A 17,292-nucleotide genomic window follows, 5' to 3' on the forward strand; every position below is an offset into this window, starting at 1 on the left:
GTGGCTATATTGGTCGCTGATTTGTTTTTGTTTTGTTTTTGAATGTCAGAAATGTATATTTGTGAATGTGGAGATGTTATACTGGTGTTACTGGTAAAAATAAATAATTGAAATGGGTATATATTTGTTTTTTGTTAAGTTGCCTAATAATTATGCACAGTAATAGTCACCTGCACACACTGATATCCCCCTAAAATAGCTAAAACTAAAAACAAACTAAAAACTACTTCCAAAAACATTCAGCTTTGATATTAATGAGTTTTTTGGGTTCATTGAGAACATGGTTGTTGTTCAATAATAAAATTATCCCTCAAAAATACAACTTGCCTAATAATTCTGCACTCCCTGTTGTCACGGTTCTGGGTCCGTTGGACCCAGTATTTTGAGTTCATTATGTTTTGGTACTTTTGCATCATGGATTTTCCTTTATGTTTCTCTGGTACTTGGTGTTTCAGTTATCTTGGTGTTTTCCTATATTATGATTTATGATCTGATACTGTTGTGATTATGATTATCATTTAGTAGCCTTTGGTCAGTGTCAAGTCTGTCTCTGTCTAGTCTGTGTCTTAGTAAAGTGTGTTTTGTTTCCTGTTTTACTTTGAAGGTTCTTGTTCCTGTCTGATGTTAGTATGTGCAGCTTTGTTCCCCCTGTCTCGCTAGCCCTGATCTCTCCCAGCTGTGTCTCCCTCCTGTTGCCGATTCCCCCGTTACTACCCTGTGTATATAAGCCCTGTGTGTTTTCCTGCCTGTTGCTGGTTTGTCCTTATTACTCGGTGTCCTGCTCGCCTCGCTGCCTCTCATCCCTTTTTGTATCATCTCAGGTTTGTCATTTAGCTTTCCCAGTTCAGGTCTTTAGTTTTGTCTTCCCTCTTGCCTGTTTGCCTTCTCACTCCTGTATAAATAAACTCACCGGCATCTTATCCACTGCCTGCATCTTGGGTCCTCCTTCTAAATCCACACGGCTCGCCTCGGCAGCCGTGACACCTGTATATGGGGTAATCAGGTTGTTAGTTTTTAACTGTTGCAAATTGGCAACGCCTGCCTCGAGAGGGTTAAAAGTTAAAATGTTAGGGAATTTAATGTGATTGTCAAAAAAGGAACATAAACACCAAACTTCATGACAATTCATCCAACTGTTTCATTTTAATTTTATTGTCAATGATTTCGTGTTTGAGGATCTGCAAAACCATAGGGATCCTTGGGGCTATGGATACTTGTGTTAACTATCAAAACCCAAGTGGTTTACCAACTGCAGCTAGCTTGACTACAGATGTGAAAAATAGCACTGAACTATAGCATATTAAAGCGGCATGTTTTAACTTTGAAAAACCGCCACCATGCTGAGCACTGTGCGGTATTCCTGATGTTAGAGTGCAATTAATTGAGCCAAAATAGCTCATAAATGTGCATGTTTGACACCATGACATATCAGCCACACTGTTCCTATAATATTAAACTAATAAAATAAGTAAAAATCACATTAATTAAGTCATATAAAATCATGCCTACTTGCTTATGAAGAAGTGATATTATAGACAGCAACTCCAGATTTAGGGGTATGATTAAGATTTATTTCCTTTTGAAAATATACCCATAAATTTGTCATATGAAAACAATTATACAACCTTGAACATTTTATCACAACAGGATCACACAAGTTAACACCCACATCCCTGCATTACAAAGAATTGCCCTTAATTGAGTCACTTTTTTTTTTTGTTTTCTCGAAACATTTAGAACAATTTCAACAACAACGGAAACCCCCCCTTAAACAGTACAAGATCCACTACAACTTTAAAATTTCCATCTATTAAATACCCAGGACCTTTTGGTAGCCCCTGGGAAGCATCCCGACACGCTAGCTTGAAGTGATGCGCTCAAAGAAAAATGCGAGAGGAAGGGGAATTCAACCCATAAATGTGCGAAGCTCAACTGTGTCTTGTCCCAAAGAGGGCACTGGCCAGTAAATCTTTGCCATTGTGTCTAGCTTTTATATCATATCAGGGGATTTGTCTGGCAGAAAAATCTCCAATGATTTATTATGTTATAAAATGGGTTTAACATGCCATTTCTATGGCTAGAAGCCTTTCCAGAGCAATAACAGAATTGTCCACTGCTGTTTGTCAGGAAAAGCGTCTTGTTTTGCTGGGAAGTGAGCTCCAAGGGAAAGACAAAGCTCTGGCCTCACATTATAACTACATTTCTGTAAGTTTAGAAAAAACTATCCAGTGTTGAAGTCATTCCAAGGAGCACAATGACCCCTTTTCATAATGTAGCTATGCAGCATCTCTTTTGAATATATTAATTGTCATTTTGCATACAAACATATATAATCCTCTGTTTTACTCAACAGTGGCGTTGGTGTCGTTACAATGACCGAACGAGAAGAAAAAGGCCTGGAAAAATGCTTTGGACCCCATCATTCGCTTTAATTGTTCCACCCAACAAGAAAGGCAATGCGTGCACATGCACAAAGAAACACACGAATGCAACATGCGCACACAGATGCACGCGCACATACAAGCACGCACGCACACATGAACACAACGCACACCTTTCACACTGCAGCTAAGATGGGTATTAGACAATTTAGTCCTGACATGTTGCAGCGATGATAGCTCTACTGCCACGCAAAGACGTCCCCTGTCAGTCCCGGCGGCTCCCTCCTTCACCTTGATGTCACGGTGAGTCGACAACATCATTACTCATCACATCACCACTGAATCACATGCCTAGTGCAACACTATATCACTCCCATATTGATATGTTGGTTATAGTATTATATTCAGTGTACTGTATGAGAACATTATTTCATATAAACACGTCCACGGTTTCATATATCACTTTTATGGTCACATGTCCACTTTGTCACAACGTCACCGTCATATCGACACCCACTATAAATGTACATGACTTTCATTTGTCACAAATCCACTGTGTCATAGAAAAAACTTTATTTTTTTCCCTAACTGATATGTGTGCACTGTGCCGTTAACACCGTTATGGTGTGTGCCAGTCTGCGTTGTTTTCAGATCATTTTCATGTTGACCCTTCGTGGGCCACTTGTTTCCGTCGCCTCTGCTGAAGCCCCGTTGGATTTGCGAGGGACATACTCCATATCAAAGTTGCTCTTATGGCGTCCTTTCCCTCGGCTCCAGGCAAACAGAAACAGGAAGCAGAAGATGACCACACCTAGGAAGGACAGGCAGCCCATGGCTGTAGATATAATGATAGTCTTAATGTCTAATGTGTCTGTCATGTTGTACAGTGCAGTCCCATTCCCCGATGTGCTGTTGGAGTCTGTCAGATTATTTATGCTCCTGTTGCTATATTGAGATCTATCCCCAATGCTCAGACTCTTCACAGCTAAAGAGGCCGAAAGGCTAGCATTGCCAGCGGGGTTACTGGCAATACACCTATACACCCCGTGGTCATGCAGCTCTGCTGTCTTGATCTCAAGGGTACCATCTGGTCGGACCTCCACCCTACCACGGCTTTTGGCTGTGATATAGCGTCTGTGAGGTGTAATCCAGACCACAGACGGCTGTGGCGCTCCCTCTGCCATGCAGCTCAGACGGGCGGGCTGGCCTTCGTCAGCCATCAGCAGCTGTGTGGTGTTGGGTCCAATCCGTGGCTTGGTGCAGGTCATGTACTTGGACACCAGAGGCTCCTTGAGGTCCTGGAGAGTTTGCCCAATGAGGTTCTGAGGTGCGCTGCACTTAGGCTGGACATCCAAAATCTGCAGAGAAGGGGGCTTGTGGCTGTTGAGCAGCCAAAGCAATCTGCAGTCGCACACTAACGGGTTTCCACCCAAACAAAGCCTCTTCAAGCTGTCTAGAGAGGCGAACACTCCCTTCTCCAGAGAGTCCAGTCGGTTCTCTGACACATCCAGTAGTTGTAAAGATTTGAGGCCCGCAAAAGCAAAGGGCTCTATAGAAACCAGCTGAGCCCCTTGGAGGCGGAGCTCCAGCAAGTGTGAGAGTTGGCCCAGATCTCCCTGGTGGATGTGCTGGATGCGGCAGTAGGACAGGTTGAGATGCGTGAGGTAGGGTAGGTTGTGCAGTGCTGTGCCTGGGAAGGCAGTCAGGTTAGTGTTGGTTATGAACAATGTTGTGAGGTTGAGGCCATGCAGCGAGAGGGGAGGCAGTGTGTCCAGCCAGGGCCAGAAATCAATTTCTAAATGGCGGAGACGAGATAACCTCTTAAAAGAGAAAGGCTTAAGAAAACTAATGCTCAGGTAGCGCATGCGCAGCTCGACCAGGCTGTGCAGATGTGCCAGAGCGTCACTAGGTACGACCGTCAAATTGGAACGTTCCAGTGTCAGGCTTTGAAGTCCGAGTAATCCAGTAAAGGCCCGCTGAGAGATGAAAACCAGCTCGTTATCGCCCACCTCCAGTGATGTCAACCTACGCAGATCTTGAAAGGCATGATCCAGAAGAACCACCAGTCTGTTGTGGCTGAGATCAAGGCGGGTGAGGTTGGTCAGGCCCGACAGAACACCGACAGGAACCAGTTGGAGAAGGTTACTGCGGAAGTTGAGCGAGCGGAGAGCAAGCTGAGAACGAAATGAACCAGGCTCGACCGCACTGATGAGGTTGTCGCTGAGATCCAGGTCTTCTAGTTGCTGGAATGAAGAGAAGTTGTCCGGCGTGATGACGCGCAGCTTGTTCTTACTGAGGTCTAGGACACGTGTCTCAATGGGGATGCCTTCAGGGATGGTGAGGAGGCGCTTGCGGTGGCAACTGACCGATTTGCTTGGAGCAGAGCAATCACATCGGGCGGGGCAGCTCAGAACCGAGCTGGCCAGGAGAAGCAGCAAGGCCCCGCCCAGAAAGAGGTGGCAGTGGTGCGATGCTGGGTGTCGCATGTCTCTTTTACCCACGATGCCCTCTTTCATGGCACAGCTTCTTGTGCATACAGAGCACCATCACGAACAAGCTCTGCAAGACATGAACAAGAAATGTGTTAAATTACACTTACACTCAGGCTGCACCCCCTCCTCCGCCTTCGTGCATTTTTCAACCTTTTACAACCTTTTACACTTTATGTCTACTTAAGCTGCCAACTCTGTTCTCCTTTAATGAACTGTCCCTTTTCCTGGCGAGGTGGATATGAGGGAATTAAACTCCCAGCAGGGCGAGACACAGCAAGAAATAGAAATATCAGCCCCAGAAAAATGTGAACGTTCATCACTGTGTTAGCACAAAAGGTTGCAGGCTAACTGGAGATGTTTTACGAGGATGGAAGATGTTTCAGCCCAATGGCGAGAAATGTCCCTCGTTAGAGTCCACTGAGGCTGAATGCCCATGTGGATTTGTTGTTGCTGCATGTGTGTGAGTTGGTTTTGCAGCGTGCGTGTCTGAGGGGGTGGGTTAGGAAGTGGAACATGTGGCAGGTGCTCAAACTAAAATCCAGACTAAACAGAAAATGAAATGACAGCGTGTGCTTGCTGCCATAATTAAATCTACAGAGTTTTGCCAGCACATGTAACCCCAACACAATGAATGGAAGTATATATTATATACAACTCTTTATTTAGCGATCGACATATTGAGTCAACTCACTTATTGTTAAATATTGCACTGAACACAGTGTGTTTCTATAATTTTCACTAAGATGTTGTGACAAATGGCAGTTTCACATGCTTTCTCTTCTTTCTTTTCTGTGCTTATTATTTTTTCGTTATGGTGTATGCATTTGTATTGCACTTTGTACTGCTTAAATAACCCAGCAATACTTATTGTATTTCGAAAAATACATTTTTATTTTTGCAGCACAGTGGACTAACACCTCTGCAGCCACTGTGCATGTTTCGCCGTGCACGTGATTTATTCTCAGCTCGCGATTATACAAAAGGTGTTTACCGTGGCCACATTTGCTGCTTTGCATAACAGTGCATGCAACTGTTTCCAGTTAAATCATTTTGAGTTAATTCAAACCAAATTCTTTCAATTATGTTTAAGGAGACAAATGCAAACGTGGCCACTTGCACAAGTTTTTTTCCCACACGGGTGAGGTGATTACACACTAATAATTTTCAGAGGCTGCTTTAGTGAATTTAAATACACATTTTTATTCATTTGTCCTGCGAAATGTGGCTCTTAATTTCCATTCCTGCAAAGGCAGGGCTGGAAAGGAAGCATAGATAACAGCAGGGTAATGAGGAGACGGATGCAGAGTTCAACAGTAAAATGTTATCTCTAAGAGCCGAATCTCTCCATGGCTCGGAAAGACACAGACTTTGACAGAAAAAACCACCAGTGAGCAGCCACAGGTTGTTGAATTGACAGATGGCTATGTAGACAGAGAGGCTGACCATAATTGCCTCATTACCAGTAGTATTTGCATTCTGCTCATGGCTATCTTTGCCAATTAGGTGTGCAAAACGTAAGGCACATCTGTGAGTGGTGGAAATTTGAATGCTCTGTGATAAAGGCAAGGAAAAATGGGAGAAATATGAAAGGCGCCTTTAGAAAAGCTTTTCCACTGCTTGCAGAGCTCGCAAAGCAAAATCCTGCCAAGGTAAGCAGATGATGAGCACACGGACAGACACGTACCTTACTTTGATAGTGAAGTGAGTGACGTTCAGAAAATAGCTGAGATGAGGCAGAAGGAGCCATGCACACTCACTCATCCTCTTTCTTACAGCACTCACCCCACCGCTCAGCTCATCAGCCGCACCGCTCGCATCTCCATATCTCTGCCTTTCTTTCCCCTTTTCTTTCTATTGCTGTTTTATCTCCGTATCCTCCTGTTCACACATCTTCCACCTAACTCCTTTTCTCTCCGCGGTCCTGCCTGGCAAAAGCCCCAGTCCGTTCATCAGTCCCTGCAGGCTGGGTTTTTATCGATCGCGGCGCAGACACATCAGATGCCAGGAATGTAGCCTTTAACAAAGAGCAGGCCGTTGCCACAGCAACTACAAACCCTTACTCCCATCCGCTCTGTGTTGTCTGCCAATCAAATTAATGAAAAAAGGAAGGAATAGAGTAAGGGCGGGGGGTGATGTTTTTCCATATTCATTTAGTTTTCATATTGAGACAACAAACTATTTGAATGTATGGGTAGAAATTCAGGTCCGCTGGTGGAGCCAAGCTCACTTTAAGGTGTTTCCAAGCTGTCATTCCGAGCGCCTCGCTATTTGTCGGCCTGTCTTGTTTCCCATCCATCTGGTGCTCTGGTAACTATCTATGTCTCTCTACCTTATTATCCTTCCACATGCCTGCTTCTTTCTTTGTGTATTTATCAGTCTGCCCTTACCCGCCAGCTTCTCTTCCTCCCTGCTTCTCTGTTTAATAATTACAGTCCACTTGTCTTTTGCTGCAGTGGGGAACTGGCCTGGTGATGTGCTGATGAGTCGTGTGTCAGGCGGTCCTGCCACGGCTCTGCTCTGAGAGTTAGCCTACAAACGGAAACGGCACCATCTCGTCAGTTATTAAAGCTTGTATCAGGAGTAAACTAGCTGTTGTTTTACGCTTTCATTTCTCCACAGTTAGAAAAGGTTTTAAAAAATGAAGCAGAGGAAAGTTTTATGCATTTTAAAGCAGAAATTGTGGAAAAAAAAAACTGTACAGTTGCTATATTGCTTCATGAATCAAAATCTGTCCAGGTTCCCATGCGGACACTGGTGCAATAAAGGTGATTCCCACAAGACTCCAAATCATGTCCTTGGATTAAAATACTATTTCAACATTTGTGCAAGCGCATAACCTTGAAAACTGATGTAGCTTTGATTCTTCTAAAGACCAGCAGTCTGTTTGATGCCCCCACACACACCCAACACCACTCTGCCGCTCACCGTTCTAGTTTATCTCCACAGAATAGCTGAATGGATAACTGATAAGAATGATCACACTTTCTAATAACCATCATCGCAAAAGGGTAAATAGTAGTAAACAAAAGTAAAATTAAACTTTCATCATTTTTAACTTTTAACTTGGTTAAAAGTTGTTTTTTAAACCAACCATAAACTTTGTTTGGCTATTGAAAAAGTTGTGACTGATGTTTAAAAGTATGTGTGAGTAGATGGGGGTAGTGATGGTTCCTCTCTTAGCTCAGGGCACTCTCACAAAAGAGTTTCACATCCTGGTAAACAAAGGTTTAAAAAAGAAATCACAGGACTGTGGTCATTATCAGTCTCACTCATTATTCATTGTTTGGTTATGTCTGGCAAAGTGTGTGAATCTCTGAAGTGCCTGCAGATGGATGAGGATGTACTTAGTGATCAGAAAATACTTTGATAAAATGTGGAAGTCTTTAAATACAAAATCCAGTTAGTGATCTGACTATTGACCATTGCATTAAAAATTTATACTCTGAACTCTGAAACATTGCCATTCCACACACACCGACTTCTGCGTTACATATAGCATATATTCAGCTGCTTGTGAATGCAATTATCCAATCAGTCAACTGCATGGCAGCAAGAAAGCAACAGTAACTCAAATAACCATGTTACAACCAAGATTTGCAGAAGAGCATCTGTGAACACACAACATGTCCAACCTTGACGCAGATGGGCCACTGTAGTGGAAGACCAAACTGGAAGCTGGACACTCAGACTACAATTTATATGAGGTTATTAAAACAGGACAACACAAAACTTAAAAAGACTGGTCTGCCGAGTTTGGATTTTTACTGCAACATTTGAATGGGAGGGTCAGAATTTGGCATAAATGGCACGAAAATGTGTATCCAGCTGCCCTGTATCGAAGGTTCAAGCTGGGATTTTTTCTTGGCACATTTTCGGCCGCTTAGTACCAAATAAGTCTCATTTAACAGCAGAGCCTCCCTGAATAATTTTGCTAACTATGTGCATCCCACAGACCTCAGTGTACCAGTCCTTCCAGCAGGATAATGCGGCTAACAGATCTGCAGCAACTGTGCGGTACTACTACGTCAATAGGGACCAAAATCTGTAATGTTTCCAGCACCTTGTTCATGAAACTGTGTCGCAAAGAATTAAGGAAGCTCTAATGACTGTATGGGGTCCAAACTGCTCCTAGCAAGCTGTAACTAATGAAGTGGTCTGTGAGCATATAGTCCCTACTGCGTACACAAACACAAGAAAACAAATTACCAGTGGATTTGTTTCTTATCACCTTTGACACTGTAACTGTTTTTAAGTGAAACTGCAAGAGAGCATTCACTGGTTAATTGCATTATCCACCTCCAGATCACATTCGAAGCCCTCTATGTCACAGAAGCTTCTTCTATCAGAGTAACTCCACAGCCACTCAGATCACCACACCAATTTCTAGTGGGACTTCAACTGTGATATAGCACTGCTTCTGCAGACTCCTTTAACCATTAAAAACATCGATGGTTTTTTTAGACATATTGTAAAATGCTAAATTAAGTTTGCTTACTTACTTACCCAAGACACACAGATAAAATTCTTAGAAAAATACAGCAAATCCTGTAACTGTACCCCACATCTTTTTAACATTGTGGCATAATTAATCAAAATAAGCGAGGCCTTTGCTGAAACAATGGTGTTTTCTGCGGCAACAACTTTGTTCTATACTGAGTAGCACCTGGTGCGAATTAACCAGAGATTAACTAGCTTGTTGTGATGAAGGCTCTGTGTTCCCAGCAAAAAGCTTTTCAGACTTCCAGGCGATGACAGGTGGTGGAGGGCGTGAAAAGCAGATGGGAAAGAAAACCCATTTCCAACATGTTAAAGAGTCAGAGGAATAAAAGAAGAAACGAAAAAATACAAACAAGACTGAAAGGAACACATTTGTACTCAGTTGCCAGTTATTACACATCTAACAGCACATTTAAAAACGTGAGCTCATGACCTTTTAAAACAGCACCAATATCTTTATATTAACAGTGAAGAATATTTATGTATAATATAAAACAGGTCTTTAGTAGAGCCCACAGATGATTATTACTTCTTCCCATTGCCCTAAGCCAGTGTCTCAGGGAGGAGGGAACGAAAGATATTGATACTGATGCAAAAGATGATCATGTTTAGAATTTGCAGGTGTTGGAGTGTTGAAATTTCCGTCTGGAGGCATCATTCAAAAGAGCAGTAGCCTGCTAACAACAGTGTAAACTGGACACGCCGGTTGTTTAACTACGCAGGTGGATTTATACGGCCGATACTGCTGAATAAAAGTTCAGTGTTTCATTATCTTTGTTAAAGCTTTTTCAAGCAATTATAAAAAACACCCAGCTTGTGTGAAAAGTTTTTCTTGTTCCTTTATGGGCTTAATAAACGCACACACACACACACACACACACACACACACACACACACACACACACACACACACACACACGGAAGAATTTAGCCAGGTTACTGAAGAGTCAGATATATATCAACCTGGATTTGTGCAGACCAATACATAGAATGAACTGTTGGTATTTAATTTTTATCGGCTGGATAAATATGTTAGTGGATTTGTTGCATTAACTCTAAACTCTGCATTTTCCCAAATACAGCCAGTTACAACTTGGTCCCGATAGATAAGAAACACTATGGAGAAAAACTGGAGAGGTTGGGTCTCTTGGCTGACTTGGGTGAGCTTGAGGAGGAGGTGCTCGAGGAGAGGGTGGTCTGGGTGTGTCTGCGTTCACTGCTGTGTCTGTGATCTGAACTCAGATAATGGTTAGATGGATGGATGGAGGTGCAAAGTGAACTTTAAGCTCGCCACAGTGAAGAGGTGCAGGATGTGATAGACAAATGTAACACCGAGCCTGCGTTTTTTCAGAAGGAAAAGAGAAAAGGGAGTATTTTCCAACCCATAACTTTTAAGCTACACTAACTTAATACTATGGACGAATTGAACGGAAAATGAAAGAAAGCACTTTCGCTTTAAAGTACATGCAGATGTTAATCTGAATATTTAAACTGTGAAAACATTTAATGAAAATTCAGCAACTCAAAAAATTCTACCATTACCAAATTTTGAAATCCAATAATCCTGATGGAAAACGACAGCAACAAATTCCTAATTATACATTTGAGAGTAAAAAATAGTCTTATAACAATGAGTCACTAAACATGATGACACAGAACTTATTCTACGGGTGCTCAGCTGTAACTGTGCTAAATGTGATTTATTTTAAAGAGAAAAAATAAACAATGGAACGCTCATTGGACTCACAGCTGTACCTGACCACCTCCTGACTGAATGGGCTACTGAGACAGCCACATCACAGTGCAGAAGCCTCCAGCATGTAAAGGGTTAAAGGGATGATTATTATCCTCTGTTATAATCATAATGAGACCAGAACTATAATATGAAAGCATTTACTGCGTCGAAGTAATCTGCACATCACTGACATATGACTCAACACTGCGAGTGGCCTGTTTAAATCTGTGGCTCTGACAAGCCTGACCCAGGCTGACATACAGTGGCACACATACAGTACCATAGATGCAGCTTCTCACTTTGAGCTTTACAATATTTTTAGAAAGAGTTGGAGCCAACCCTGTCACGTTCAAGATGCAAAATATACAAAAGCCCATAGAATTCTGGGTAAATTGTAATAGTAAGGCGGGTCATTGAGAAGGGCAGCCTACAGGGTTGAACGTTTTGGGATTTGGTTCTGAATTGGATTAGAGTCACAGTGAAACTGTAGAAAATCTGACAGCCGAAAAGGAGCTGTAGGGTGATGCATGAGTCACTGTGAGATGGAGAGAGAAAGAAAGAAGAGGGTAAAAAAGAGAGAGAGGGGAGAGAAGAACATAAAGCAGAAATGCATGAAGAAGTGAAGGAAAGCCACGCTTACAAGATTAGATGAAAACCCTTGTTTTCCTGAGCTGACCGTGACTTCTAATGTACTTTTTACTGCGTGAAGCTGGAGAAACTGATTGCAGCTCTTCCACGAGATCTCAGTAATACTCAGGCAATGTTCAGCGCACATGTTGATTTTAATCTGCGGGCTCATCTGTCAAGATGAGCACCATTAAATCCCTGTTCATTATCGCACCACTTACCAAATCTGCGGCCTTTGACAGGAGCAGAGCAAACGCAATTTACACTGGGAGGGACTTAATTGGACCGTACCAAAACATTTTATTTTATACAATATCTGTGGCTGCAAAACTATCTGTGGATTAATAATGCATTTTATTGACACAGCGTGTCCATCACGTTTCTTTTTGCCCTCAGGTGTGCAATAAATCAATGTGTTGTGCTGCAGTTTTGTGAAAAGCACCATTTGCAGGACTGCAACTTTGAGGTAATGATGTTTGCACAGTTAAGCCAGTATGTGTGGCTAGAGGTAGCTATATAACATTAAAGGCATGTGTTGTCTTTGTGGTTACGGTGCATAATAATCGCCACTATAAATCCTCTCTCCTCCTCCCACAGGCTTGCAAACGTGAGTCTGTTGTTGAATTCATTTACATGGCTGCAATTATTTTGCAGCCAGCTCCTTGGAAATAAGCCATTATCATTTTCTTCCCACTACAACCCCTGCAAAGGACTTTAATGCAGATTTTACTCTTGCTTTTGCATTATAAAAAGCTTGTATTTCTTTCAAGTTTTCATTTGTCACTTTAGATCACCAGTCATAAAAACTGTGCGCTTCTATTCATCCTTTTGCTTTCTCGCTTAAATAATAAAATGTTCTGCTTTGCTCATTTCCAGATGTATGAGTGGCATGAATAATGGAATTATTTCACATGGGAGAGTTCACATGTAGGCGATTATTATCAGCGGGAACATACTCTGCATGATAATTGACCCGAGAGGACATGTCATTGAACCAGTCATCGTTTTTGTGCATATCTGATGCACAAACAAATGTGCGTGCAAATGGTGATGATGATTCAACAAGCAACGATGCTGTGACACAGTGAATTAACAAAATATTAGGACTGCATATTCTACTAATGCCGTTAGACAAAGAAAGAAACAGGGGAGCTAGAGGACAGCTGAGATTTAGCAAAAGCAGCAGAAAGGCATTACTGATGCTTTCTGCCTTCGGTGCAGCCGGAGCTCGATTTAATGATAATTCGCTGTGTATTCACCACAAATACTAACAAGCCAAATTCATTTTCTATTCTGGGAATTGTGTCACTCTGCACACCCACTGACCACCCTGCAGAGTGCAAAATGTCAGCAGAGCTTTCAGGGTGCTGTTAGGATTCGGAAGTTGAACCGTGTTCTTCTCGGCTAATTAGAGCCTGTGCATCCAAACTCTGCCAATTAAACAGCTTCTTTCTGCACCACTGGCCACGTTTCCTCTGAAGCTGTGGCTTGTTGAGCCATCACCAGTGTATCCTGTCTTCCACCATGTGGCTTGTTGTGCGTCTGCTGTGCTGCAGGCTCACGAGGGATGTTGCTTTACCCCACAGTCTCTGGATTTAGAACTGTCCAGTTAATACTTAGTGAATGTTTGCTCATACTGATAGACAGAGGGAGGGAGTGTGCAGAGCCTTTGCACAACAGCTTTTAGAAGTGCGACTAAATGCAAACAGTAATGTGCTGTAACACAGCGTCCATGCTGTGGACATGAATAATGTGAGCATTGTGTTCCTCCACCGGCTGACGTGCCATCTATGACACACAAAAACCCTGTTTGTAAAATGTTAGTCAAAACTGAATTCTCGTTACGTGCAAATTTGATTAAATTCTGACAAATACTGAAGGAAGAGCTGTGGTTTTTATAAACTGTGGATGGGCAACGGATTCCCATACTGCCTCTTTATATTCTTATATTCTTATATTCTTTAGATGACATATCATAGAGCACAGCAACTTTCAGATATGCTTCTTCTTGAAAATATATCAAATTTACATTTCAGTCTAATCCTTGGAAAGTCATTTTTGTGTAAAAGTGTATGTAGCATTGTATGAATGTTGCTTTTGTCTTATTAAGATCATTTAAGAGTCCTTTTGATTTTCAGCATTCACATGAAATAATTAAATTCAGTGATTTAGTCGCCATCATCCTCTGTTTTAATTTTTTTGGCATTATGCTAAAAAAAAAAAAAAGGAAATAAGGAAAAGGTTTGTGCTACCTATTCATCATGAAAGACAGACAATGTTAGCAACTATCCGATAAAGCCTAGTCATAAAGGTCCAAAGGCTTTTTGCAGTATTTTTGCTGTATGTTTAAAAGCTTTCGCTGTCATTGGTTATATATGAAGGAGATGGATGTAGTCACTGTGACCTCACCTATTGCTAATTAAAATCCACTTGTGAAGCCTGGATTTTAGCACTTTTGCTACCTTAATTTTGATATTTTGAAACCAAATGTCACAAATGAGGTTACTTGTCATTCATAAGGTAGTAGTAAGGGATCTTAACTCTAAATGGGACAGTAATTTACAATTCAATTTTATTATTTTATTATTTTTCAGTTGGTTGCACTGCCCCCAAGTGGCCAATAAATTATCTCACAGATTTCTGTTATTATTTGTTCTGGCAGAAGAATAATCTGCATGAAATAGAAATGAAATTTATGACTGAGAGGAACAGTGATCACTAGCCAAGGCTTCAGGGACACAAGCCTAGAAACAACATCCAGCAGACATCCATGCATATGGAACAATGTATATGTCTGACTCAACGGTGGTCGCCAGCTAAGTGAAATTGGTCGCAAAGTTGCTGCATCAAAAACCTCCTTGCTTTGATTGCAAGTGGTTGCCAAGGGGATCGCAACTGGTCTCTAGGCCGGTCGGACTGAGGCTGAAGGCTTCCATTGCAAAATATACTTAAAAATTGATCACTGAGCAATCAGGCAGCTGCGGTTCAGGAGGTAGAGAGGTCGCTACAAATGGAAATGTTGGTGTCTTCTCTAGTATGCATGTCAAAGTATCCTTAGGCAAGATATTGAACCCCGAGTTGGACCCAATGCATCCACTGGAGTTTAGAAGAAAAGCACTTAGATGCACAAAAAGATGCTTGTGTAAATGCCTAAAGAGGATTTGAAGTAGAAGAGCGCTACATAAGTAGCAGACCATTTGCATAATGTCCCGAATAATAACCTTTCAGACTCTTGTCATATCTAAGTAAAACTATAACACAACAATCTGGTATAACAGACGCGTCTGACAGAAAGCAGTTCCATTCTGCTTTTGAAAACAGTTCATTTTCAGCCTTCTAATGTACAGTCAAACATGTCAGATACATGGAAGAGCTTTACTTGATAAATGAGCGAGCCCTTAAGCTTGCTCTTTTAAATATGAGTCATTCACAAGTAGTTTTTTCTACTGATTCTCAAAGATTTCTCTCATATGCTAAAAGATCAAATAGTCCATTAAGGTCCTTCCTGAAATAATGAAATAGTTAAGTAGGCAATCTATTAGCTGTTTTCCAAGTGATTCGGTTTAAAATCTCCTTTTTCAAATGTGTCGCACAGACACTCAATTCTGTAACTAATAGTACTGTAACATCAATATTCATACTGGTCTGTGCGTTAGTCTCTAGCCATTTTATATTCTACCTCCGTCGCAGAAGGACAGTAATCATACTGTGAGAAGTGATTGCTTCAAATATCTCATTGCTTCATTTCAATGACTGCTTAGGTTTCCAACAAAATAATGATCTGATTTTCCACGCCATGTCCACCGGCATTATTGTCTCCTGCCTATCCTGGCAAGAGTTTTGTAGAGTAGTAGATTTTTCTCACCCCCTCGCTCTCTTTCCTTGTTGCTTATAAATCCGAGTGTTACTTGAAGGACACTCACCATATTAGGTTTCTGTCTAATTTTAGTCTTGGGAGGTAGAACTCATCCATTTTTCATGGTAGACGTATACCACTGCTGGTTCATAGGGGCCTTCCTCATTCACAGAAAGAAGATTTGTCTTAACATATTACACCAGAATGTTTTTGCTCTCTATTCTAATCATCTTATCTCCTGCAAACAAGTCCTGTGTAATGTGTTTCACGACTATATTACTGATAGGTTTTGGCACATTTGCATGGAGGCTTATTGCTGCTGGGGTAGAGGTTCGGATTTTCTTCTGTTAAACTTGTGCGCAATCCCAGCAACCATATTTAAAAAGAATCACATATAGTTCCAGGTTTTACTCAACCAGAGAAAATCTCCAATCCTTTTCATTCCAGATGACACTAAACCACTACGTCAGAGAGGTGCTGCTACTTTAAAAGGTCAAGTTTTACCTTACACATATCGCTTACCTCTAAAAATAACGAGGGAAAAAGAGCCCATCGTTGTTAGATGGTCTCTTGTTGTCAACATCTTTATGTTTGCCACAAAACTCATGGGAGGCATTTGTACTGTCCTAGTAGGGGCCTGTTGCAATTATATGGTGCCCGTATCGATCCCAAGTATTGATTCAAGTCGGTCGCTGAATTTAAGATTCAACAGATGCTTCTTTGGATTTCAGAGGAAATGAGAACAATGGAAAGTTCTTTCATTTGAAAACAGCAAGGCATCTCTTTAATAAGGCATTTTTATTTACCTTAAGAAGTAAGCTGCACCTTGTCTCTGTTGTGTTCACTAAAGCTTTCAAAACTGAAGGCTGAATGCTAATGAAGCAGCCCATTTAAATTCAGCTCATCCTTCATTGTTCACTGTGGAATTGGTAAAGTGTCGGTTTATAAAAGTAATTCTTACCATGTTTCACAGTTTCAAGAATATTTGCTGAATATCTGAAAATAAAATCTTTGAATGAAGTTGAACTATTAGCTCAGCCATCCTGTGTCTAATAATGCACACATGAATCTGCATGCACTCCCTCATAAGGCTCACTTTAAATTAAATATGCAAGATTATTTAACAGTATATGCAGCCAGGGACTACACCGCCAAGGTCTTCATCAAGGCCACAAGTCAGCTGATCAAGTACCGTGGGATCTTCATACAGCGATTGCAGTAATGAGGATGTTGCACAGGTTTGTTGTGGAGAAAAGAGCTGAGGAGCTGTCGTTTCACTGGTCGATACACATTCCCACCTTATCTGTGGCCACGAGCAGTGGGCAGTGACGAGTAAGATCACGGATAAAAGTGGCAGGAATGAGCTTCCTCTGAAATGTGACTGGGCTCTCCCTTACAGATAGGATGAGGTGTTTGTCCATTCAGGGTGGGTTCAGAGTGAGATGTCTCTTGGACACCTCCTAGGTGACTTTTTTCAGGCATGTCCCCACGGGGGAAGACCCAGGACACACTGGAGATATTATGTCTCACGGTGTCTGGGGAACACCTCTGTTTCCCCCAGGTGCATGGGGAGAGGGGGGTCTGAGGGTCTCTGCTTCAGCGGCTGTAGCCATGAACCCACGATGGATGGATGGATGGATGGCCTTTCTATTTCAAATCTCAAATTTTAGCCAGAAAAGATAAAACCCCCAAATCCTGGGAGGC

General features: G+C 41.8%; 1 protein-coding gene across 3 annotated transcripts in view; it reads right to left on the reverse strand.

Annotated features, from left to right (window-relative positions):
- Positions 1 to 1,549: 1,549 nt before the first annotated feature.
- The window catches only part of lingo2b (leucine rich repeat and Ig domain containing 2b), a 44,819-nt gene continuing 29,076 nt past the window's right edge, over positions 1,550 to 17,292 (reverse strand). Inside the window, exons 1-3 of one of the 3 annotated variants that reach the window (XM_026151982.1) lie at positions 7,261 to 7,520; positions 6,656 to 6,953; positions 1,550 to 4,940 (exon numbers count right to left, since the gene is read on the reverse strand). In XM_026151982.1, coding sequence (XP_026007767.1) covers positions 3,029 to 4,897 — 1,869 coding nt within the window. In that variant the 5' untranslated portion in view covers positions 4,898 to 4,940; positions 6,656 to 6,953; positions 7,261 to 7,520 and the 3' untranslated portion in view covers positions 1,550 to 3,028. The other 2 variants (XM_026151983.1, XM_026151981.1) reach the window with 2 other exon arrangements.

Source organism: Astatotilapia calliptera, chromosome 19 (assembly GCF_900246225.1).
Source record: "Astatotilapia calliptera chromosome 19, fAstCal1.2, whole genome shotgun sequence".
NCBI classification, from domain to species: Eukaryota; Metazoa; Chordata; class Actinopteri; order Cichliformes; family Cichlidae; genus Astatotilapia; species Astatotilapia calliptera.